The sequence below is a fragment of the Rana temporaria genome, chromosome 2 (assembly GCF_905171775.1).
Source record: "Rana temporaria chromosome 2, aRanTem1.1, whole genome shotgun sequence".
Lineage (NCBI taxonomy): Eukaryota > Metazoa > Chordata > Amphibia > Anura > Ranidae > Rana > Rana temporaria.
In genome coordinates this window covers 157,375,177-157,401,881 of record NC_053490.1, presented here as the reverse complement: position 1 = coordinate 157,401,881, position 26,705 = coordinate 157,375,177, and the positions used below count along the sequence as shown (strand labels likewise).

At 42.2% G+C, this 26,705-nt stretch overlaps 1 protein-coding gene across 4 annotated transcripts in view; it reads left to right on the top strand.

Moving 5' to 3' along the window:
* DIAPH3 (diaphanous related formin 3) overlaps positions 1-26,705 on the top strand; it is an 844,467-nt gene that overhangs the window by 516,312 nt on the left and 301,450 nt on the right. For all 4 annotated transcript variants that reach the window (XM_040341346.1, XM_040341345.1, XM_040341344.1 and 1 more), the window contains one exon: positions 1,460-1,584. In XM_040341346.1, the coding sequence (XP_040197280.1) occupies positions 1,460-1,584 (125 nt within the window). The remainder of the gene's footprint in view (positions 1-1,459; positions 1,585-26,705) is intronic.

The window sequence follows — 26,705 nt, the reverse complement described above, 5'->3', positions numbered from 1 at the left end:
TTCAAAAAGCCGCCATATAATGATGGCGTGCGGTCGGTAAGTGGTTTAGGAACTGTGTTCCATCTCCACACAGGATCTCTGAAGCTCAGTCAGAGTGACCATTGCATTCTTGGGCACCTTTCTTACTAAGGCCCTTCACTGTTTGCTCAGTTTGATCAGGCGAGCAGCTTTTGGAAGAGTTCTGATTGTTTCAAACTGTTTCCATTTGAGAATTATGGAGGCCACTCTGCCTTGAGTGCAGCTGAATTTTTTTGTAGCCTTCCCCAGATCTGTGCTATGCAATCCTATCTCTGAGCTCTGCAGGGCAGTTCATTTGACCTCATGATCTTTGCTTTGATGCATTATCAGCTGTGAGGCCTTTTATTGAGAGGTGTGTGTACCTTTCCAAATCATGTCCAATCAATTAAATTTACTACAGGTTGACGCCAAACAAGGCGTAGAAACATCTCGGCAACGATCAAGAAAATTGGGAGGTACCTAAACTAAAATTTTAAGTGTTGTTGCAAAGGGTCTGAATATTTTGTCCAATGTGATATTTCATTTTTTTTTTTTTTATTATTGATTCTTAAAACATTCAAAGACATTTCTAAAATTCTGTTTTCATGTTGTTATTGCGGGCTAATGAGGAAAAAAATGTAACAACTGTAGTATCGGCTGCAACATAACAAAATTGAAAAAAAAAAAAAAAGCAAAGTGATTCTAAATTATAAATGTACAGTGTATGTAATAATTTAGTATTTGATTGCAGAGTGATCTAAAGTAATTTTTAGGGGACAACATACTCTTCATTTGCAAATCATTTTGCTTCTCAAGTTTTAATACATTGACGAGCATTTCTACTTGGTGCAGTTTATATCATTTACAATATGTTTGTTTCTGAGGTCTTTTAAATATCACCAGACAGTAAATTCAAATATCTTTAGGTTCAAGAGCATATACAACATATGTTTTACTTGCATGACCTACCACTGCAGTACACAGAGGTGAAAATATTGTGTCAAGCATTTAAATACAGCTCCAGCAAAAACTTTATTTACTTTTTATACTTTTTTAAGATTCAACGGTTTCCCTTCACTTTCTATGCAGTCACACAAAGAAGTAGTACAAAATTATCTCAAAAAATGTTGAAACTGCTGTAAAAAAAAATGACACATATTTAACTTTCCCTATCTATCCAAAACTGAAAGTCATTTTAATATGACTTTTTTAGTTGAGGGCTTCCCTGCAATTGAGGAGGGTAGGCATTTTCCTACATTATTTTATTGTACTTCCAGCTCCTTTGCATCAGAGCATACTGTATTAGTTTCTCTTTAACAAACCTATATTCTTTAACATAGGAAAATAGATATCAATATTAATAGTTTTGATCACACAATGGATTGGCCTTATACAGTATTGTATGTCTTCTTCAATAATGTGTAGGAATTGCTTTTAAAACATTTTTTATTGATTTATTTAGTGTCTGCCGAGAATCTGGAGAAGACAATTAAGCACATGGAGCGACAGCTTCAGCAGCTTGAGAAGGATTTGGAGACCTTTCCCCCGTCTGATGATGTACATGACAAGTTTGTGACAAAGATGTCCATATCCTTTTGACAGCTACATGCCTTATGTAAGGCTGGCTGAATAAACTGAGAATTTACTTAACATTTTAAATGTGTTCCTGTAACCTCTTTTTTCAGCTTCCATGCTTCCAAGGCTGTAAACAGTTTAACACCAAAAAGACTGCTTGCTGCGAGTAAAAGGTTTCTTAAAAAGCTGAGGCTTATAGTTGAGATAACAGAAGTGAATTGTGTAAAGGTTCTTTTGTAAGATTACGAGTATTTTGTTTAGTGTAAAAAGCCTTTTTTTGGGGTTACTTGTGTGCATGTGGAGTCATTGCAGCATGTATTTTTATTTTCTACATGTACAGTGCCCTGAAAAAGTATTTGTACCCCTTAAAATTTTTCACATTGTGTCATGTTACAACCAAAATCAAAAATGTATTTCATGGTTTTCATTTTTATTTTATGTTTTTACAAATAAATATCTGAAAACTGTGGCGTGCATTTGTTTTCAGCCCCCTTCACTCTGATACTGCTAACTAAAATCTAGTGGAACCAATTGCCTTCAGAAGTCACCTAATTAGTAAATAGAGTTCACTTGTGTGTAATTTAATCTCAGTATAAATACAGCTGTTCTGTGAAACCCTCAAAGGTTTGTTGGAGAACCTTAGTGAACAAACAGCATCATGAAGGCCAATGAACACACCAGACAGGCCGGGGATAACGTTTTGGAGACGTTTAAAGCAGAGTTAGGTTATAAAAAATAAAAATATATATCCCAAACTTTGAACATCTCACAGAGCACTGTTCCATCCATCATTCAAAAATGGAAAGAGTATTGCACAACTGCCATGTTAACTCTGGAGGAGCAGCGTAGATCCACAGCTCAGTGGAAGAATCTGTTCACAGGACAACGATTAGTCGTGCATTCCACAAATTTGGCCGTTATGGAAGAGTGGGAAGAAGAAAGCCAGTATTGGTAAAAAAAAAAAGCCATAAGAAGTCCTGTTTGCAGTTTGTGAGAAACCTGTGGGGGACACAGCAAACACTTAGAAGAAGGTGCTCTGCTCAGATGAGACCAACATTTAATTTTTTGGCCTAAAAGCAAAACACTATGTGTGGCAGAAAACTAACACTGCACATCACCCTGAATACACCATCTCCACCGTGGCGGCAGCATCATGTTGTGGAGATGCTTTTCTTCAGCCGGGACAAGGAAGCTGGCCAGAGTTGATGGGAAGATGGATGTAATTAAATACAGGGCAATCTTAGAAGAAAACCTGTTAGTCTGCAAAAGGCTTGAGAGTGGGGCAGAGGTTCACCTTCAAGCAGGACAACAACCCTAAACATACAGCCAGAGCTACAATGAAATGATTTAGGGCAAAGCATATGCATGTGTTAGAATGGCCCAGTCAAATACCAGACCTAAATCCAATTAATCTATGGCAAGACTTGAAAATTGCTGTTCACTGATGCTCACCATCCAATTGTTCAGAGCTTGAGCTATTTTTTTTTATTTTTTTTTAAGTAGAATAGGCAAAAAATGGTTCTACAAGGTTTTGACTCAAAGGGGCTGAATACAAATGCATGCCACACTTTACAGATATTTATTTGTAAAAAAAATATGAAAATCATTTATCATTTTCCTTCCACTTCACAATTATGTGCCATTTTGTGTTGGTCTATCACATAAAATCCCAATACAATACATTTATGTTTATGGTTGTAAAATGACTAAATGTGGAAAATTTCAAGGGGCATGAATACCTTTTCATTGCACTATATGTAATGCATGCTTAATTCAGCACTATTGTAAAACATCCCAACTAGAATGCAGGTACATTTGTCCTTCCATAAACTAAATTTCTGAGATCGGCCCTGGACAGGCCATAAAAAAAAGGCCTTTTGTATAAACTACCCTGCAGTCAGAGGGGGTAAGTATAACATGTTATTTAAAAAAAAAAAAAAAAAGCTTTACAATCACGTTCAGGTTTTAAAGGATATGTCTTCCCTTTAAAGAAAATTGGTGGCAATGTTGTTAGGGATGTAGCCCTAGCTCTTGTGGTACGTGCTAGTTCTGGGTTATTGAAGCTAAAGTAGTAAGGGCATGTCTGTTGCTATCAAAGCCTTTGAGTCCCTTTTGAGCATTCTCATTTTGGATCATACGCACTACTACATTTATACTTGTGTAGTAATTTACAGTTTTGTCTTTATAAGTCTTTTGATGACAATTAGTAATTAATATGATGTTTTAGAATGATAACATTTAAATGTCTTGTACAATTGTACAAATACTAATATGATTCACAATTTTTGTATTTATTTTTTGTCAGTGTTCACAAAATCTGCCCTCATATATGAGCTGTTCATATAAGCAGCATCAAATTAAATTACATTCACCAAAAAAAATCCTGCTCCCAGGGACCCTGGGCCAGATTCACATAGAAGAGCGGCGGCGTAACATATCGTAGATACGTTACACCGCCACAATTTTTCATCGCAAGTGCCTGATTCACCAAGCACTTGCGATGAAAACCTACGCCAGCGGCCTCCGGCGCAAGGCGGGCCAATTCAAATGGGCGTGTGCCATTTAAATTAGGCACCCTACCGCGCATGCTCCTTTTCCGAACTCCTGCCGTGCTTTGCGCGAAGTGACGTCATTTTTTTGAACGGCGACACGCGTAGCGTAATTCCGTATTTCCGGACGGCTTACTCAAACAACGTTATTTTTAAAATTTCGACGCGGGAACGACGGCCATACTTTATACAGCAATACGCTTGCTGTGTAAAGTTAAGGCACCCAAAAAAACGACTAACTTTGCGACGGGAAACTAGACTAGCGGCGACGTAGCGAACGCGAAAAACCGTCGGGAATCGCGTAACTCCTAATTTGCATACCCGATGCTGGTTTACGACTCGAAGTCCCCCCAGCGGTGGCCGCGGTACTGCATCCTAAGATCCGACAGTGTAAAACAATTACACCTGTCGGATCTTATGGCTATCTATGCGTAACTGATTCTATGAATCAGTTGCATAGATAGAGAACAACAGATACGACGGCGTATCAGGAGATACACCGTCGTATCTGCTCTGTGAATCTGGCCCCCTGTTTTTTTTTTTTTTGTTTTTTTTTTTCGTGTTTCTATTTGTACCACCATCTTGCCTTTCTTGCAGTGTAGCTGTTAATTGCACCATGTACATAAAATATACAACCCCCTGTATTCCCTGGGTCCTGTTGTCTTCTGACCACCTGTTTTGCTGCATATTTCCACTTCTAAAGCTTTGTTACATATGTGTGTTGGTTGGTTTTAAATGGGCTAATGTCATTTCTAATTTTGTTTTTAGCATTTTGTGCAACGTTTAGTAAAAAAATCCCTAGTGACACTGCCATGAAGGTCCTTGCTCAAGCATTTCCCATTATACAGTGATAACAGTCTTTTATTTGTGCTCCTACAAGGACACACAATTTTGTTCTAGAACCAATGGATTATGCAGGAGATTGGGTGCCAGCAAACAAAGCTATAGGGACAGCCCTGTATAATTCCTTTCCACTTTAGGCAAGCCTTAATTTTTTTCTAGCATTCTTAAAAGAATGGACATCTCTCTTCTTTGAAAGAAGCAAATTGTTCCTATTGCTCTTTTTACTAACGATTCAGCTTGTGTAGAGCCAGCAAAGCTAATTTTGCATGTTTCCAGATCTGTCACTTTTCGACTCTTCCCTGGCTGGCCCTGCCAGGACCAAGCTGTGGGGGTTTTCTGCATTGTTGCTTTTGTGACATTGTTTTAGGCACACATTTGGCATTTACTTATGAGACTAGGACATTTTAGACCCTTGGGTTGCTGATCAAATTTTGGACATAATGGCAATTGGATTGTCTCTTTAATATAAAGATATCTTGGCTGTAGTGTCATCTCACCAGGATTCAGCTGGATAATACCACAAAAGTGGCTTATATCAATCATCAGGGAAGCGTCAGAAGTCACACAGTTGAAAGAGAAATGTACCTAATTCTGGCTTGGCCTGAACTTTACATTTGTCTCTGACCGCTGTGCACATCCCAGGCATTGCAGATTTTCATGGCCATTTTTTGATTTTTGGAGAATGATCTCTTCTTCACCTAGCCTAAGACCAAACTCTTTCTCCTGCAGGTGGGAAACACTGGACATGGACTTCCTGGCTTCCAAGTTCAACAATGACGTTGACTTATTGCACCAAGCATGGACATAGTGTAGCTCTATCTGTGTGCCTTCTCTCTTAACCACTTCCATACCAGGCACTTACGCACCTTCCTGCCCAAGCCAATTTTCAGCTTTCAGCGCTGTCACACTTTGAATGACAATTGCGCGGTCATGCTACACTGTACCCAAACAATTTTTTTATCAATTTGTTCCCACAAATAGAGCTTTCTTTTGGTGGTATTTGATCACCTCTGCGATTTTCATTTTTTGCGCAACAACTAAAAAATAACAATTTTGAAAAAAAACGGTTTTAATTTTTTCTGTTATTTTTTTGTGAATAAGTAAGTTTTCTTCTTCGATTACAGGCACTGATATGGTGGCACTGATGGGCACCGGTGAGGCGGCACTGATGGGCACTGATAGGCAGCACTGATGGGCACTAAGGGGTGGCACTGATGGACACTGAGGGGTGGCACTGATGGCATTGCTGGGCATCACTTGTGCCCATGTTGCCAGTCAGTGCCCATGTGTGGGCACTGATTGGCATCTTTCTCATTTATTTTTTACTGCCCCCTTCTTCCCTGGTGGTCCAGTGTGGGCTTCCCTGGTGGTCCAGTGTGGGCATCCGAGGGGGGGGGGTGGCTGCGCTGATAAACAATCAGCACAAACCCCCTTGTCAGGAGAGCCGCTGATCGGCTCTCCTCTACTTGTGTCTGTCAGACACGAGTGAGGAAGAACCATCAATGGCTCTTCCTGTTTACATCGTGATCAGCCGTGATTGGACACGGCTGATCACGTGGTAAAGAGCCTCCGAGATTGGAGATGCAGGGTGTCAGACTGACACCCCGCATCACCGATCGCCGCGCTGCGCGCCCCCACGGGCGCGCGCCGGCATTAAATCCTGCAGCCCGTCAATAGACGTCCTGTCAGGATTTCACAACCACTTCCCGGGCGTCAATTGTATATTGACCGGGCGGGAAGTGGTTAAAGCCTAGGAATTTGACTAATCAATGATCTTCCATTGCACTTGGAGGCATACTTTGCTGCAAGACAAGGGTTCCATGCCAGGAAGTATTCTGTTGGACAAATCCTGTCTTTTTACTGGTCTTGTCTAAATTAGCATGTATCCTTGAGTAAAGTCAAGGGTCAAATCTCTGCTTTAGGGTTTCCTTTTTGGAAGCCGCTTGCCTCGCTCCTCTGCAAAAGGCTTTTGTAATGGGTGCTGCCCACAATGTTCATTCTGTATATTCTCCAGTGACTCAAGGGTATCCCAATCTAGTCTCTTTGATCTTTCACAGACAGCCTTCCAATCCTATTAGGGACTTTCCTCTGTCTGTTCTTAATTGCAAGGTTGTCTTCCTCATCTGCAAATTTGAGTTGGCAGCCCTGACCCATGGTATTTTTTTTTTATGTTCAATTTTTATTATGCATCTTAATATTAATTCAATAGCTTCTGAACGATTGGGCACTGATTGACATTTCAATATCTCGTAATCATTATTCTAGCCGTTAATAAGATAGACAGTAAGAAATAATTGTATGAAAATGGGTTTAAAATTGCCAAGTCTGGGAATGGATCAGACATCCTTCACAGTCACTTTAATATATGTGTTCCCTCCACTCCGCAATATACAGAAGAGGATAAGAAGAAAACCATCTGGTAAATCAAAAATGGAGGGTTGGGACTTTAAATGAGATGTGATTAGCAATATGCGATTAAGTATATATATATGGAAAATATAAAAATTATTTCCATAATGACCAGGCTCAAAAATACCAAACCAAAGAAACACTAAACCAAATTAATCTGTCTAACTGTATGTAATTAAAACAGAGGTTTAGTTGCAGTTATTTGCAAATATCTGGGAAGCTGCAGGCCAAGCGTCATGGCACTCTGTGTAACTGCAGTCCTAACTATGATTTTTAAGGCCTCCAAAGGAGGAACACAGGTGTGCCAATCAATAGACAGGGAGCAGAAGGCAACCTAGAACCGCCCCTATCTATGGTTGGTCTGGCAAATGAGAGCACTGAAAGGACAAAAAACAGGGGTGAAACCAATACATGCCTACCAAACTAAAATTCCACCAAACTGGGTGCGGACCACATCAAACTGGGTCAGCTAGTCAAAAAACGACAATGCATAAATTAACTTGTTGGTGGCAGATCTGTGGAGGCATTATGTAACACTCCTGAAATCGCATCTCCATCCCTGGCTAATGTTAAAAGAAAAAAGTGGGGTTGGGACTTTATATGAGGCATGTGGTATGCCATCCTTGTAAGGGTTTAAAAAAATGGAGGGTTGGGACTTTAAATGAGATGCGATTAGCAATATGCGATTAAGTATATATATATGGAAAATATAAAAATAATTTCCATAATGACCAGGCTCAAAAATACCAAACCAAAGAAGCACTAAACCAAATTAATCTGTCTAACTGTATGTAATTAAAACAGAGGTTTAGTTGCAGTTATTTGCAAATATCTGGGAAGCTGCAGGCCAAGCGTCACGGCACTCTGTGTAACTGCAGTCCTAACTATGATTTTTAAGGCCTCCAAAGGAGGAACCCAGGTGTGCTAATTAATAGACAGGGAGCAGAAGGCAACCTAGAACCGCCCCAATCTATGGTTGGTCTGGCAAATGAGAGCACTGAAAAGACAAAAAACAGGGGTGAAACCAATACATGCCTACCAAACTAAAATACCACCAAACTGGGTCAGTAAATATGCATACTAAGAAAAGTATGCATACTAAGAAAAGTTCAGAAAAGCCATTTTGAGAAAAATCGAATACTGTGCTCTTGAGATCCTTGTTTGCCAGATGTAAACACTACCCATTACCTCATATTATGGCTTTTCTGCAGTTGGGACCTAAAACCTAGCTATAAATACGTTTAAGGGACAGATTTTGGCATTGTCCATTTTTTCCCAAAAACCCTTGGCTTCCAAATTCCTTGCAAAAACCTTTACTCAAGGTGTTCCAATGATCAAACTTCCATTGCATCACTCTGTGCTTCCTTCGGATCTTGATCTATCCTTGCTGAAACCATCCTTTCAGCCCTCTTGGGTGAGAGTGCATACTTAATAGGGCTGCTCCTCCCGATCTCTTAAGTTCGAACAGAAAAAAAAACTAATATTGTGTACTAGACCTGTGTCCCTCTCTTGTAAGGATCCCTTCCTTATCCTTCATAGGGACAAAGCATTTTTACACCCAAAACCTTCCTTTCTACTAGGGTTGTCCCTATACCGATACTAGTATCGGTATCGGGACCGATACCGAACATTTGCTCGAGCCAGGCGTCTGTATTTAGATGTAAAATAGCAATGTGCTCCTGTCCAGCCGGTTTCCCGGCACCCGCCCGCACTCCTGCAGCATCGCTCCCTGCCGTTTGTCACACTAGAGCCGGGGATGGAAAGCTTTTCCTAGGCGGCTCCTTCCCTGCTCTGACTTGTCTCACAGGTCATGAGGAGGAGCCTGAGAGGAGAGGCAGCTCTCTCACTGGATTGAGCCGCACTGTATCTGAGGTCTGTGTTCGGAGGGGTGATTTTTAAAGTGTGCTAAGTGTGCTAATTCTGCCTAGGAAAAGCTTTCCATCCCCGGCTCTAGTGTGACAAATGTCAGGGAGCGATGCTGCAGAAGTGCGGGCGGGTGCCGAGAATCCGGCTGGACAGGAGCGCATTGCTGTGTTACATCTAAATACACCAGCCTGGCTTCCGCCCACCCTCTCCAGCCATAGGAGGGGGGATGGGTGTCTGTGCTGGGAGAGGGAAGACATTCCTGCATCCACCACCCACCTGTATCCACCACCCACCTGCACGCTGTACCCAACTGCACCCACCTATACCCACTGCCCACCTGCATGCTGCACCCACTGCCCACCTGCACCCACTGCCCACCTGCACCATGCCCTCTGTACTCCCCTGCACCCACCACCCACCTACACTCTGCACCCACCTGCACTCTGCACCTACCTGCACGCTGTACCCACCTATACCCACTGCCCACCTGCACGCTGCACCCACTGCCCACCTGCATGCTGCACCCACTGACCACCCACCTGCCCTCTGTACTCCCTGTGAAGGACTTTTTACCTATATGCTTCAGTTTAATCCTCCCTGCTTGTTTAAGGCTGTTATGGTATTTACCCTTCTGCAGCTAGTCCTGTTTCAAATGTTAATTGTTCTAGCCCTGTGTTTACTGGTTACTGTGATTAGATAAGTGGCTCATGTTAATTATGCTGATTGCTTCATTGTGGTAATTATCTCTCTATATGCGGTGCCGAACCGGCTGGATACTGATTAGTTCAAAGAAATATCTTTATTTCAAAGGAGCTGTATTGAAGACCCCCCACTGTGTAAGAGGGGGGCGGAGATTTGTCATTGTAACAGTTTTGGAAATGACATATAAGCTGTGTGTGTTATAACATTAAACTCTGTGTTGTTCCAGCAGTAGGCTTGGCATGTGTGGCTTTCTGGGCGACTCCAGGGATATTCCTTCTCGTGGAATATTGGGGTGATTTTCGTTATGGGAAGAAGGGAACGTTGACGGGGATATCATACCAATACCGTCACAATTGGTTGGCAGCAGTGGGATTTTTCCCTTCTATTCCCCTTCACACCCGGATTCCAAGCAGACACTGGAAGAACTACTGGAAGTTTGTGGAAGGATTGCTAGCAACAAAACCAAGCGGGTCATCATAGCAGAATCAATGGAGATAGACCAGGAGGACGGGATTGCAGCAACGCCAGCAGTACAAGAGATGGAGACACCAGTGATTCAGGAGGAGGAATCGCCAGCCAACAAGCTAATGAGAGAGAAGCTAGCGTGGTTCGGCCCGAACCCAACGGCAGATGTGGTGCTGAGAGTGATGGACCTGTTAGCGAAGGAGGCTAAAGAAATAAGGGACGCAGAACTACAGTTAAAACTGGCAGCAGTCCAACAAGCAGCTGCACCTTCTCCGAACAGTGAGTACAGCACAGCAGACACAAGGAAGATTCCGTTTAGCGCTTTTAAAGCTTTTGATGAAAAGGACTGTGAAATTGATAACTACCTGGCGGATTTTGAGCGACAATGTAACCTGCACCAAATAGCTAGAAGAGAGTGGGTTGCAATATTGTCAGGCAAACTGTCAGGCAAAGCTTCTGATGCTTTCCGGACCGTGCCAGATCAGGATATCCATAGCTACGCCAGGGTTAAAGAAGTGCTCCTGGCTCGTTATGCAGTAACCCCAGAGTCCCACCGACAGAAGTTCAGGGACTCACGCAAAACCACGAAAGACTCTTACGCGGAATGGGCATGCCAGTTGTCCCTGTCGGCCTCTAACTGGGTTAACAGCAGCCAGGCCACCACCGCAGAGGACATTTTGCAACTAATGCTCCTGGAGCAATTTTACAATCGCATCCAGACGGACGTCAAGGATTGGGTGAGAGATCGCAGGCCCATGACTCTACCAGAGGCCGCGAAGTTGGCGGATGAATATGCGGATACTCGCAAGACAAACCAGGTCACACCACGGGTACAACCTCCACAACCAACGGCGCCCTCACACCCACCAGCCGCTAGATACCAACCGCCTAACAGACCGATGACATCTAGCCCTCGCTACCCACGCCAGGAGGACAACGAACAACGCTGCTTCCGGTGCAAACAGTTGGGTCACTTCAAGCAGAATTGCCCCATGAATGACAACACCAGGTCAAATTGGTCTCAACCTGGATACCGCCCACCAGCAGCAGCCCATTGTGTAGACTCGGCTTGGGATCCCCAGGAGCTGGGTCAGGAAGAACCATTGGGCACCCCTTACGAAGCCCTCATGGTACAATCTGTTATTACGGACAACAGGGAACACCATTGTCAGCTGGTCATGGGCGACAGCCATGAGCCAGAGGGGCCTTGGAGGGAGCTGGGCAGAAAGAGGCACCGCCAGCTACCCTCCAAGAAGAAGAGGTCCTGGAAGTCATATAACCAGCGGACCTGGGAGGAGAAGAAGCGACTGGAGGAGATGGAATCGCAGCGGGCGCCCCAGATGCGGGCCGAGATGTTCGCCAAGGGCCCACCGGTGGCCCCTTACACCACCACCCAGTTCCTGATGATGAAGGACCACGTGGAAAGCCTGCAGGACATGAGCAAGCAGGATCTGATCTGTGAGTACATAGAGCTGGAGGAGTGCATAAGCCGCATGGAGGAGGAGAACAACCACCTGAGGTCACAGCGGGCTGACCCCCCCAGGCTCCATGAACTGGAGATGGAGCTGGAGAAGCTCAAAGAGGAGAACCAGCGGCTGCGGAGGGAGCAGGGGGTGGCTGACCTTATGGGGCTCTGAGTCCCCTCCCCCCCCCCCCCCGGACTCTGAGCACCGGTGCTACAGCATTTCAACAAATATAACTTTTTCTTTTTATGAATCTCCTGTGACTGTCACTTCAGAGCCATAACCTGCCCCTCCCATGGCGGGACACCTAGATGGCGGCACACAGACCCATTCGCCGTCTTCACACTGACTTCTGGTGACTCTGCAGATCGCACAAAGACTTGGGGACTGAACGGCGTGTGATCTGACGACCCGGTGGCATACCTGAGTCTGAAGCAGTTGCCAAGGGAGGTCAGTCACGCCAAACGGAGTTAACCTCGGACTAAAAGCTCTGAACCCGTCAACCCTACTGGACCAGGGAAGGTCCAACCGGGTTTGCCGGAGCAGGGAGAAAGGGGGGCCATTGTGAAGGACTTTTTACCTATATGCTTCAGTTTAATCCTCCCTGCTTGTTTAAGGCTGTTATGGTATTTACCCTTCTGCAGCTAGTCCTGTTTCAAATGTTAATTGTTCTAGCCCTGTGTTTACTGGTTACTGTGATTAGATAAGTGGCTCATGTTAATTATGCTGATTGCTTCATTGTGGTAATTATCTCTCTATATGCGGTGCCGAACCGGCTAGATACTGATTAGTTCAAAGAAATATCTTTATTTCAAAGGAGCTGTATTGAAGACCCCCCACTGTGTAAGAGGGGGGCGGAGATTTGTCATTGTAACAGTTTTGGAAATGACATATAAGCTGTGTGTGTTATAACATTAAACTCTGTGTTGTTCCAGCAGTAAGCTTGGCATGTGTGGCTTTCTGGGCGACTCCAGGGATATTCCTTCTCGTGGAATATTGGGGTGATTTTCGTTATGGGAAGAAGGGAACGTTGACGGGGATATCATACCAATACCGTCACACTCCCCTGCACCCACCACCCACCTGCCCTCTGTACTCCCCTGCACCCACCTGCACTCTGTACCCACCTGCACCCTGTCCCCACCTGCACCTACCTGCATTCTGGACCCACCAGCACCCTGTCCTATATACTCCCCTGCACTCAGTGCCATCTATCAGTGCCTATAAGTACCACCTATCAGTGCCAGCTATTAGTACCCATCAGCGCCAGCCACTAGTCAGTGCCCAGAAGTGCCATCAGTACCAGCCACCTATCAGTCCCCATCTGTCAAACTGTCACATGACATTGTAAAAAAAAAAAAGTATCGGTATTGGCGAGTACTTGAAAAAAATGATTGGTACTTGTACTCGGTCTTAAAAAAGTGGTATCAGGACAACCCTACTTTCTACCAAAGGATGGTATTGACCTTCCACCTTAAAGACATTGGAGTTGATTTACTAAAACTGGAGAGTGCAAAATCTGGTGCAGCTGTGCATGGTAGCCAATCAGCTTCTAACTTTAGCCAGATTTTGCACTCTCCAGTTTTAGTAAATCAACCCTACTGTCTTATTTCCCTTGTATCCTGCTCCCAGGGAGATTGTTCTCCATTGTTTGGATGTAATCAGGGCAGAGCTGATCTAAAAGTCACAACCTTAATACAAAAAAACTCAATATTTTTTGCTAGACGTTTTGAAAAAGTATTCATACCCCTTGAAATTTTTCACATTTTGTCATGTTAGAAACCAAAAATGTAAATGTATTTTATGTGATAGACCAACACAAAGTTGCACATAATGGAAGTACAATTATAAATGGTTTTCATTTTTTTTTTTTTTTTACAAATATCTGAAAAGTGTGGTGTGCATTTTGTATTTTTCCAACTTTACTCTGATACCCCTATCTAACATCTAGTGTAACCAATTTGCTTCAGAAGTCACCTAATTAGTAAATAGAGTCCACCTGTGTTATTTAATCTCAGTATAAATACTGCTGTTCTGTGAAGCATTGAGAGATTTTTTTTAGAGAACCTTAGTGAACAAACCGCGTCATGAAGGCCAAGAAACACACCAGCCAGGTCAGAGATAAAGTTGTGGGGAGGTTTAAAGCAGTAGGGTTAGGTTATAAAAAAAGTATCCCAAGCTTTGAACATCTCATGGAGCACTGTTCAATCCATTATCCAAAAATGGAAAGTATGGCACAACTGCAAACCTATCAAGACATGGATGTCCACCTAAACTGACAGGCCAGCAAGGAGAGCATTAATCAGATAAGCAGCCAAGAGGCCCATGGTAACTCTGGAGGAGCTGCAGAGATCCACAACTTAGGTGGGAGAATTCATCTACAGGGCAACTATTTGTCACGCACTCCACAAATCTGGCCTTTATGGAGGAGTGGCAAGAAGTAAGCCAAAAGTAGTTCTATTTTCATTTTGCGAGAAGCCATGTGGGGGGCACAGCAAAAATGTGAAAAGAGGTGTTCTGGACAGATGATACCAAAATTGAACATTTTGGCCTAAAAGAAAAACATAATACGTGGCAGAAAACTAACACTGCACATCACCCTGAACACACCATCCCCCATCATGAAAAATGGTGGTGGCAGCACCATGTTGTGGAGATGCTTTTCTTCAGCAGGGACAGGAATGCTGGTCAGAGTTGATGGTAAGATGGATGAAGCCAAATGCAAGGAAATCTTAGAAGAAAACCTGTTCGAGTCTGAAAAATGCTTGAGCCTGGGGCAGAGGTTCACCTTCCAGTGGGACAACTACCATTAACATACATCCAGAGCTACAATAGAATGGTTTAGATTAATGCATGTTCATGTGTTAGAATGGCCCAGTCAGTCCAGACCTAAATCCAATTGAGAATCTGTGGCAAGACTTGGAAATTGCTGTTCACAGACACTCTCCATCCAATCTGAACAGAGCTTGAGCTGTTTTGCAAAAAAAAATTGGCAAAAAGTTCACTCTTAAGATGTACAAAGCTGGTACAGACATATCCAAATTTACTTGCAGCTGTAATTGCAATGAAAGATGGTTCTGCAGAGTATTGACTGGGGGCTGAATACAAATACATGTCCCACTTTTCAGATATTTATTTGAAAAAAAAATGTTGAAAACCACTTATTTTGCTTCCACTTCACAATTATGTGCCACTTTGTGTTGGTCTATCACATGAAATCCCCCCCAAAAATATATTTTTTGGTTGTAACAAAATGTATACAATTTTGAGGTGTATGAATATTTTTTCAAGGCACTGGGTGGATAAGTGAGAGACGTTTGTAATAGCCTATACTTTGGTGCTCTTAATACCCTTACATGTTCACTTCATCAAATTTGTTGAGGTTTCCTGGAAATTCTGATATTAGGCATCTACATCCTAACTTTCTTAGGTTGCTTTTTGATCTTCAGTTCACACATTCTCCAGCTTTTACCTGGTGGATGTTCAAGCCTATGCAGATGCAGCTTTTGGCTGCCGAGTTCTTTCAGTGGCACTCTGAGTTGGGAGTTAGACCCCCTTATGTACTCTACTGTATGTTTAGGATTAAAATAAATGTGACTTGCATGTAAATTCTGTATAATGAATTATAGTACAGGACACCCTACCCTCTGTTTCTGTTACTTTGCATTGCTTGCTATAAAAAAAAAACAAAAAAACTTGGGTCTCATGGAGTGGAGTAGGGTTATAGGATTACCCCCAAGGGGAGTATGCTCAAAAGGTTTGCTAGTGTCCAATCACCTGAAGCTAGCAGAGAACAGGTGAAACTCAAAAAATTTGAATACCGTGCAAAAGTTAAATTTCCCTAATGCAACTTAAAAGGTGAAACTAATATATCAGATAGACTCATTACATGCAAAGCAAGATAGTTCAATCTGTGATTTGTCATAATTGTGATGAGTATGGCTTACAGCTCATGAAAACCCCAAATCCACAATCTCAGAAAATTAGAATAGTATGATGAGGTGCAATATTCTAGGCTCAGTGTCCCACTTTAATCAGCTAATTAAGCCATAACACCTGCAAAAGGGTTCCTGAGCCTTTAAATGGTCTCTGTCTGGTTCAGTAGGAATCACAATCATGGGAGAGACTGCTGACCTGACAGTTGTGCAGAAAACCATCATTGATACCCTCCATAAGGAGGGAAAGCCTCAAAAGGTATTTGCAAAAGAATTTGGATGTTCCCAAAGTGTTGTATCAAAGCACATTAATAGAAAGTTATGTGGAAGGGAAAAGTGTGGAAGAAAAAGGTGCACAGGCAGCGGGGAAGACCGCAGCCTGGAGAGGATTGACAAGGAAAAGGCCATTCAAAAGTGTTGGGGACTTTCACAAGGAGTGGACTGAGTCGGTGCATCAAGAGCCACCACACACAGATGGATCCTGGACATGGGCTACAAATGTCATATTCCTCTTGTCAAGCCACTCCCAAACAACAAACAGACCAGGTCTGTTGCTCAGTAGTCCAAAGTCCTCTTTTCTGATGAGAGCAAATTTTGCATCTCATTTAGAAACAAAGGTCCCAGAGTATGGAGGAAGAATGGACAGGCACACACTGCAAGATGCTTGAAGTCCAGTGTGAAGTTTCCACACTGTGTTGATTTGGGCAGCCACGTCATCTGCTGGTGTTGGTCCACTGTGCTTCATTAAGTCCAGGGTCAACACAGCCATCTACCAGGAGATTTTTGGAGCATGTCATGCTTCCTTCCGCAAACAAGCTCTATGGGGGTGCTGACTTCATTTTCCAGCAGGACTTGGTACCGGCCCACACTGCCAAAAGCACCAAAACCTGGTTCAATGACCGTGGGATTACTGTGCTTGATTGGCCAGCAGACTCGCCTGGCATTGACAAGAGAAAGATGAGACCGAACAATGCAGAAGGCCGCTATTGAAGCATTTTGGTCTTCCATAACACCTCAGCAGTGCCACAGGCTGATAGCTTCCATGCCATGCCACACTGAGGAAGTATATATGCATGCTTATACTTTTCAGAGGTCCGATATTGTACAATCCTTGTTTTATTGATTGCATGTAATATTCAAATTTTCTGAGATTGTGGATTTGGGGTTTTCAGCTGTAAGCCATAATCATCACAATTATGATAAATCACGGCTTGAACTATCTTGCTTTGCATGTAATGAGTCTATCTGATTATATTTTTTTAACCCCGGACTCACCTTGTAATCGGAGATCGTATTTTTCGGCTCCCGCGGGGAATGGGCGTGCCTATGGAGAGGGAGGATGATTGACGGCCGGCCCTGGCACGTCACTCTCCCCGAAGACAGCCGGAGTAGGTCTCGGCTCTTCACGGCGCCTGCGCACAGGCTATGCGCATGCGTCGTGAAGACCAAGCCTATTTCGGCTATTTCCGGAGAAGCGTGACGCGCCAGAGCCGGCCGTCAATCATCCTCCGTCTCCATAGGCACGCCCATTCCCCGGTATCGTCAATCTACGAGAACAAGGTGAGTACGGGGGTAAAAAATTCGGGACAGGCATACTGTAGCTCGCGCTACAATGCCTGATTTTATGGTAAAATAAAAAATAAAAAAATTTTTTTCGTCGATAGGGTGAACCCCCGCTTTAAATATGCAGGAAACATATTGGGACACACAGGCACAATTTGGCAGTTTTTTGCAAATGGGTGTGAGGTAATATTGTGGCTGTTGGTGAACCACACAGGGCATTCAGGAGAACAACGTGGACACAAGTTTTATCAAGATTGGTATGTTCTAACATAGTACTTGTTTATAGTTGCTCCAAAAGTTTTATTCAAATCCCAAAAGGTGTACATATTCTTTAAAGAAGTTGTGCTCCTAGAGATTAATTATACGCCGTCCGCTGCCTCATATTTTCTGCATTGCCACATAAATACTGTAGTAATGGTGGGACATCATAGGTGAGGCTGTTACTGACATGGCAGCATACATTGTTTCATTGTTTGCTCAGTGCTGTCATTTTCTCTTTTACTGTATTATTTGAAAATATTGTAAATATCTAGAATATTATGAATTTTGGGCATTTGCATATTTATCTCCTGTCCCTATACTGAAAAAAGATGAATTTAGAATGTGCAGGGTCCTTTTTAATTGGCATTATAATCTGTTCTGAATAACAAACCTAATACATTAAACAGTACAAATTATTCATGTTGAAAGTGGAACTCTGTACACAAATCCACAGAGTACTGTAAAACTCCACTTTTGAATACAGTCAGCATCCATCCCTACTTTTTGGCTTGAATATTCTTCTTATTTATATTTTTTTGACAGTAGCAGTAATTTCACCTTACCGTGCTACCTTCTTTTTCCACTTAATACTTGAAGACTCTGTTCCTTGCTACTGTATGACACATCCCAATAGACTGACGATAACTTAGAAGCTACAGACCTGTATATGGCTTATGTTAGTGCCACATGATCTCACTAATTAGAGAAGCACACATTGAGGCAAACTGATATTACAGCAAATTATTAAGAAAAGATTGTTTGATATAAGGGTTAGATAATCCAACACAGCATGAAGAAGCCTGAATGTGCTCTATATATTTAATCCTGAAAAGAAGCTGAACATTTCTTTTTTTTCTTTTGTGCTTCAATGACATACCACTCAAAAAACGGGCAGCAGGAAGTCTGTAACAGGAAAGATGAGACTTTGCGTATAAGACTTAATCAAAGAGAATCATATTTGTTAACGTTAATTTAAACTACCACATTCTTCAACTAAATATCAAAAGTTGATGGACTCTAATTAGAGTCACCAACTTTGTGCTCCTCTGTTCTCTGGATATTCCTGTTCTTAGGCCTCGTACACACCACCGGATCTATCCGCTGGAATTGATCCGCGGATCAGATCCAGCGGACAAATCCGGTCGTCTGTACGGCCTAGTGGATATTTATCCGCAGAGATTCCTCGACCCGATCCATTTCAAGTGGATATAAATTTCTTAGCATGCTAAGAAATTTATTCGCTTGAATCGGGTCCAGCGGATTGATCCGGTGGTCTGTACAGACTCACCGGATCAATCCGTCCGCTCCCCTCCCTCGCATGCGTCGTAATGATTTGACGCATGCGTGGAAGTACTTACATTCCGGCGTCGCGCACGTCACCGCGGATGAATTCCGCACGGATTTTGATCCGATGGTGAGTACAAGCCATCGGATCCAAATCCGGAGGAGGAATCTCCGCTGGAAACGGTCCGGCGGACCGTTTCCAGCGGAGATCCCCTCGTGTGTACGGGGCCTTACAGTTTTAGGGTACAGACTGCAAACTTGGCTAACGGTGCATTTATTTTTACAAAATGAATGTCACTTGTCAGAAAATGTTAAGTTCCTAAAAGCTGAGTGAACTAAAATATGGGGAGGAGCCTTTAGATGCAAAAGTAATGGGAACAATCCAGATTTATAACGGTAACCTATTAAGATTCTGCAATGCTTCACTTGCATATTCACACCCCCAGGCTTGGTGGCACCCAGGAACTGGAAGTGTGTTCTTTTCAGTATTACCAGGTAAAAATAAAGAAAACGATGCATAAAAAAAACCCTGCTGTAGACACCACATCTAGGGACTGGTAAGCTGCAATTTATATTAGGGCTGCTGAATATAATCGATGCATCGAGATTCGACCGCCGGCGATTCTGCATCGATGCTACGACAAAAATCGATTATGCGATGACGTCACCCGCGCGCCGCTATTTGCCTTGCCAATGAAGTGAAAACAGCCGAAGGAGCCCTGGGCGTCAGCCGCGCCTTTTTCCCCCGCCCCCGATAAACTAAACTCAAAGCGGCCAAGAGTCATAGGCGGTAGCCGCGCCTCTTTTCCCGCCCCTTGGCGAACTGGAAGGAGCCCCCCCCCCCGCTGATAGCATCCCCAGCCGCCCAGCGGCATCAACATGGGAGACACATTGAGTGAGTTTCGGTGTCTATCCCCGAGTGAACTCCCCAGAGCCTTCCTCCTTGGCTCACCTCACGCTGTGTGCAGTGTGCACAGACAGGCTGCCTCAGCTGCTGTGGAAGACCCGAGATGCCAGACAGCGCAGTTGTCCTCTGTCCTCCAGTTCCACTCACAGGCTGCTCGAGAGTCATCATCATCAGGTACATTGCACACTGGCAGAATTTAATGGGGCACAGTAGCGGAAATAGATGGGCACACAGAGCAGAAAAAGGGCACACTGGGAGCAGAAAAAGGGCACAGTAGTGGCAGCAATAAATGGGCACAGTAGTGGCAGCAATAAATGGCCACAGTAGTGGCAGCATTAAATGGCACAGTAGTGGCAGAAATAAATACGCACAGTGGCTGCGTTTGGCACAGTGGTGGCATTTGATGGGCCCAGCGGTTGCGTTTGATGGGCCCAGTGGTTGCGTTTGATGGGCCCAGCGGTTGCGTTTGATGGGCACAGTGGTGGCGTTTGATGTTTTTTTTTGTTTGCGCCCCCCCCCCCCAAAATTGAGCACCAGCCGCCACTGACTACTAGTGATAATATAACATATTATATATTGTATATCTGATGCACCATTATGTGAACTGCAAATTTGCCATATTATGAAAACATTAAAGTGACCAATGAGCATGACAATGCCATTTCAACATTAATTATGGTTTATGTATGCCTTATTGTCTTGGTGATTGATTAACATCACAACTTCATTGATTTAAAATTGATACTTTTTTTTGTACAATTTTTTGATTTTGCACTGCATGTGTGGGGCAGTAATGAGCAAAACCATGAATCATAAAACAGAAAAAAAAGGGATCAATGAAGTTGTGATGTGAATGGTGGCATTTGATGGGCACAGTGGTTGCGTTTGATGCCAGTGGTGGCATTTGATGGGCACAGTGGTTGCGTTTGATGGGCCCAGCGGTTGCGTTTGATGGGCCCAGCGGTTGCGTTTGATGGGCACAGTGGTGGCGTTTGATGTGTTTTTTTGTTTGCGCCCCCCCAAAATTGAGCACCAGCCGCCACTGACTACTAGTGATAATATAACATATTATATATTGTATATCTGATGCACCATTATGTGAACTGCAAATGTGCCATATTATGAAAACATTAAAGTGACCAATGAGCATGACAATGCCATTTCAACATTAATTATGGTTTATGTATGCCTTATTGTCTTGGTGATTGATTAACATCACAACTTCATTGATTTGAAATTGATACTTTTTTTTTGTACGATTTTTTGATTTTGCACTGCATGTGTGGGGCAGTAATGAGCAAAACCATGAATCATAAAACAGAAAAAAAAAGGGATCAATGAAGTTGTGATGTGAATCAATCACTAAGACAATTAGACATACATAAACCATAGTTTATGGAATGGCATACATAGTCGTTTGGGGGGACGTTATGGGGACATTGTCTGCAGTCCTTCTCTTTTATTATGTCTGCAGTCTCTGACCCTCTCTTGTATCATGTCTGCAGTCTCTGATTCTCTCTTGTATCATGTCTGCAGTCTCTGATCCTCTCTTGTATCATGTTTTCAGTCTCTGACCCTCTCTTGTATCATGTATGCAGTCTCTGACCCTCTCTTGTAGTATTTTGGGGTCAGTCTGGAGCTCTTCTTTAAGTTGTCTGCTGTGTTTCCACTTTGCTACATGCAGATTTTTTTTTTTTAAGACCAGATAATTAAAAAAAATTCTGACTGCTTGAATTTTTTGGATGAAAATGCATGGAGTAATCTTGATGCATCGTGGAATTGAATCGAATCGTGGACTTGATAATCGTAATCACATCGAATCGTGCGACCGGTGAAGATGCGCAGCCCATATATATATATATATATATATATATATATATATATATATATATATATATATATATATATATATATATATATATATAGTGAGGAAAATAAGTATTTGAACACCCTGCTATTTTGCAAGTTCTCCCACTTGGAAATCATGGAGGGGTCTGAAATTGTCATCGTAGGTGCATGTCCACTGTGAGAGACATAATCAAAATTTTTTTTTCCAGAAATCACAATTTTAGATTTTTTAACTATTTATTTGTATGATACAGCTGCAAATAAGTATTTGAACACCTGTCTATCAGCTAGAATTCTGACCCTCAAAGACCTGTTAGTCTGCCTTTAAAATGTCCACCTCCACTCCACTTATTATCCTAAATTAGATGCACCTGTTTGAGGTCATTAGCTGCATAAAGACACCTGTCCACCCCATACAATCAGTAAGAATCCAACTACTAACATGGCCAAGACCAAAGAACTGTCCAAAGACACTAGAGACAAAATTGTACACCTCCACAAGGCTGGAAAGGGCTACGGGGAAATTGCCAAGCAGCTTGGTGAAAAAAGGTCCACTGTTGGAGCAATCATTAGAAAATGGAAGAAGCTAAACATGACTGTCAATCTCCCTCGGACTGGGGCTCCATGCAAAATCTCACCTTGTGGGGTCTCAATGATCCTAAGAAAGGTGAGAAATCAGCCCAGGACTACACGGGAGGAGCTGGTCAATGACCTGAAAAGAGCTGGGACCACCGTTTCCAAGGTTACTGTTGGTAATACACTAAGACGTCATGGTTTGAAATCATGCATGGCACGGAAGGTTCCCCTGCTTAAACCAGCACATGTCAAGGCCCGTCTTAAGTTTGCCAATGATCATTTGGATGATCCAGATGAGTCATGGGAGAAAGTCATGTGGTCAGATGAGACCAAAATAGAACTTTTTGGTCATAATTCCACTAACCGTGTTTGGAGGAAGAAGAATGATGAGTACCATCCCAAGAACACCATCCCTACTGTGAAGCATGGGGGTGGTAGCATCATGCTTTGGGGGTGTTTTTCTGCACATGGGACAGGGCGACTGCACTGTATTAAGGAGAGGATGACCGGGGCCATGTATTGCGAGATTTTGGGCAACAACCTCCTTCCCTCAGTTAGAGCTTTGAAGATGGGTCGAGGCTGGGTCTTCCAACATGACAATGACCCGAAGCACACAGCCAGGATAACCAAGGAGTGGCTCTGTAAGAAGCATATCAAGGTTCTGGCCTAGCCAGTCTCCAGACCTAAACCCAATAGAGAATCTTTGGAGGGAGCTCAAACTCCGTGTTTCTCAGCGACAGCCCAGAAACCTGACTGATCTAGAGAAGATCTGTGTGGAGGAGTGGGCCAAAATCCCTCCTCCAGTGTGTGCAAACCTGGTGAAAAACTACAAGAAACGTTTGACCTCTGTAATTGCAAACAAAGGCTACTGTACCAAATATTAACATTGTATTTCTCAGGTGTTCAAATACTTATTTGCAGCTGTATCACACAAATAAATAGTTAAAAAAATCATACATTGTGATTTCTGGATTTTTTTTTTTTATTATGTCTCTCACAGTGGACATGCACCTACGATAACAATTTCAGACCCCTCCATAATTTCCAAGTGGGAGAACTTGCAAAATAGCAGGGTGTTCAAATACTTATTTTCATCACTGTATATATATATATAAAAGTATGTGTGTGTGTGTATATATATATATATATATATATATATATATATATATATATATATATATATATATATATATATATATATATTACACTTTGTGGTTCTGGTTCAAGTGTGGCTTTGGCTTTGTTTTTGGAACCATTGCATTAATGAAAGAGGAACCTCTACTTCAGTAAAGTTTCTTTCAGAATAATAAATTAAAAACATCACCACAATGCAATTCTACCACCACCATGGGATAACATTGTGAAGCTAATGCGCCTCTGTGGATTTCCACTGCACACAATTGTGACCTTATCGGACCAGATAACCACTTTCAAACTTTGTTTCCTTTATCTCCCACCTGTTTTTCTGTTGGAAACAGAGTTTTTTTTCATTTTTTTCTTACTTTTTAGCAGCTTCTTTTTCCAACGTTATTTTATAAGATAAAAAGCAACCTTACACCAATGACATCAAAATCCTTACTAATACACAGAATTATTGGTGTTTAACAGATTTGAAATATCAAAAAGAAAATTCCAAAATATACAACACATACATGTGCTAGGATATATTGACATGTATGCAAACAATGCATATGTTAATTTCCCATTATTGTGGGATTACATTTCCTTCCTTTGCCTTTCTAGTTAGTGTACAATTCATTTTCACAATTACTCTATCTTTAAATGTAATTTGGTTATATTATGGCCTATGTCATTCTGTGGCCCTTTTATTATGAGTATATAGTGGTAAATAAAGCCCTGTACACACAATCAGATTTCCATCAGACAAAGCCGTGGAATTGTGTGTGACGGGCGTTGGCCGTGATCTTGTATTACATACAGGTGGTAAAACTTTGTCAGCCAACAAACACAAACAAGGTGACGTACTACATGTTTTTTTCAACTCTTTAGCGTCACCCTTTGGGCAACTTCTGCTAATGTTGTCTTATGGTTAGCATTGGTTCGGAGCATGCATGTTTGCACTTTGTATTTTTTTCCAACGGACTTCTGTACACACGATCGGATAATCTGGCATCACACATTTGTTGTCAGAAAATTTTAAAACATGCTATCTCACATTTGTTGTGGGAAATTCCGACGACAATTGTCCGATGCAGCATACAAATGGTCGGATTATCTGACAACATCCTGCCATCACACAATTCCGGTCGGAGAGTCTGATTGTGTGTATGGGCCTTTAGAGTCTATAACCCTTGTGAATTTATGACACTAGGTTTAGTTTGTTTTAACTTATTTATAACTATGTTAATTTTCAAAAGCCATTTAGCTCTTTTATGCTTATGTATATATTTATTATTGTCATATATATCTTTTGCCAGCTAGTCTGTCGTTATGCATGTGGCATAAGTTCATTTAGTGCCATTTAGTCCATGTGTGCTGCATGTTTTTACCATTGATAAAACGTTCAGTTACCCTTTAGGTAAGATGAGTTATTATGTTTTGCATTATTTGTTCAGCAAGCACTTTATGTATATCCTTTGGCTTTGACATACTCTTTCACCTGAAATAGGGACTTCCCCTCCATATGCAGGAGGCTCTTGGAAAAGTATGCCCAGTAGCAACAATGGCCCAGATTCTCAAAGGGCTTACGACGGTGCAGTGCCATGTACTAGGCAATGAATAACAAGCATAGTATCCTGTGACAGGTTTTTTTTCTATTTTCGCTATTAACCACTTCAATACCGGGCTTTTATACCCACCTCAATACCGGGCCTATTCTGGCACTCCTTTCCTACATGTTCAAATGTTTATTTTTTTTGCTAGAAAATTACTCAGAACCCCTAAACAGTATATATGTTTTTTTTTTAGCAGACCACCCTAGGGAATAAAATGATGGTCATTGCAACGTTTTATCTTCCACGGTATTTGCGGAATAATTTTTCAAACACCTTTTTTTTTTTTGGAAATGGTTTCATGAATTAAAAAATAACAAAACAGTAAAGTTATCACAATTTTTTTTATAATGTGAAAGATGATGTTACGCCAAGTAAATAGATACCTAACATGCCACGCTTTAAAATTGTGCACACTCATGGAATGGCGCCAAACTTTGGTACTTAAAAATCTCCATAGGCGACGCTTTGAACATTTTTACAGGTTACCACTAGATTTACAGAGGAGGTCTACTGTGAGAATTGTTGCTGGCACTTTAATGCACGCGGCAATACCTCACATATGTGGTTTGAACGGCATTTACATATGTGGGCGGGACTTGCGTGTGTGTTCGCTTCTGTGTGTGAGCTACCGTGGACAAGGGCGCTTTTAATTTTTTTTTCATTATTATTTTATTTTACTTATTTATTTATTTTTTCCACTTTTTTTACATTTTTTTATCACTTTTATTCCTATTACAAGGAATGTAAACACCCCTTGTAATAGGAAAGGTGTGTGACCGGTCCTCTTTATGGAGAGATGTGGGGTCAATAAGACCATGCATCTCTCCTCCAGGCTGGAAAGCATGAGATTGTTAAAAAAAAATCACAATCTCATGCTTACTAGCCGCACTCGCGGCTTTGTTTACTTCCGGGTACCCGGTCGTGACGTCATCACATCGCGCTCGGGCCTCCGACGGTCATAGAGATGACTGGTGACCATCTGGTCACCAGTCATCTCTATGTTTTCTAGCCGGCGCCGGACGATTCTTTCTCCGGAGAGAGCCCGGAGAAGCACCGGAACTGCCGCTATGATCGTTCTTATCATTCTTATCGTGTACAATCGCCGGCACAAAAGAATGATATCTGAATGATGCCTCTAGCTGCAGACATTATTCAGATATCACTGCTCAAAGCCCAGCTTCAGTCATGCTTTCATTACCAATCAAGTTACTGGAGGCAGCATTTCTAGGAGTGCTTGGTCCGGTAGTGAAGGGGTTAAAAAAAATTGTGGTAAAATGGCACTTTGTGAAGGGAATGTAATGCCTTGTGCAGAAAGCCTCAGGAAAACTAGATTGCCAATGGTATGATCATATTTCACTATTATCAAAAGAAAAATGTTTGAAAGTTTTAGCCAATTTGTGTCTTTAATACTACTGAAGTTAATTAATAAGTGTAATGCCAGCAAACCTACTTGCTTATTTATAAATTATACCTCAGCATCAGAAGCTGTTTGCTAAATATGTGCTTTTAAAACTATTAATGTACTTTTCATTGCAGTATTATAAAATATTAATGACTAAATTATAAATTATTTCACACTTGCATATTCATTTACTGTTTGTATTAAGTTATATTTCACCTTTTAGTTTTAGGTTAAATAGTACATAGCATGATTTGAAAGAATCTTCTGTTCCTTTTTGCAGATTTTATACATAATATCAAATACAGCAGCAACAAAGACAGAGTAT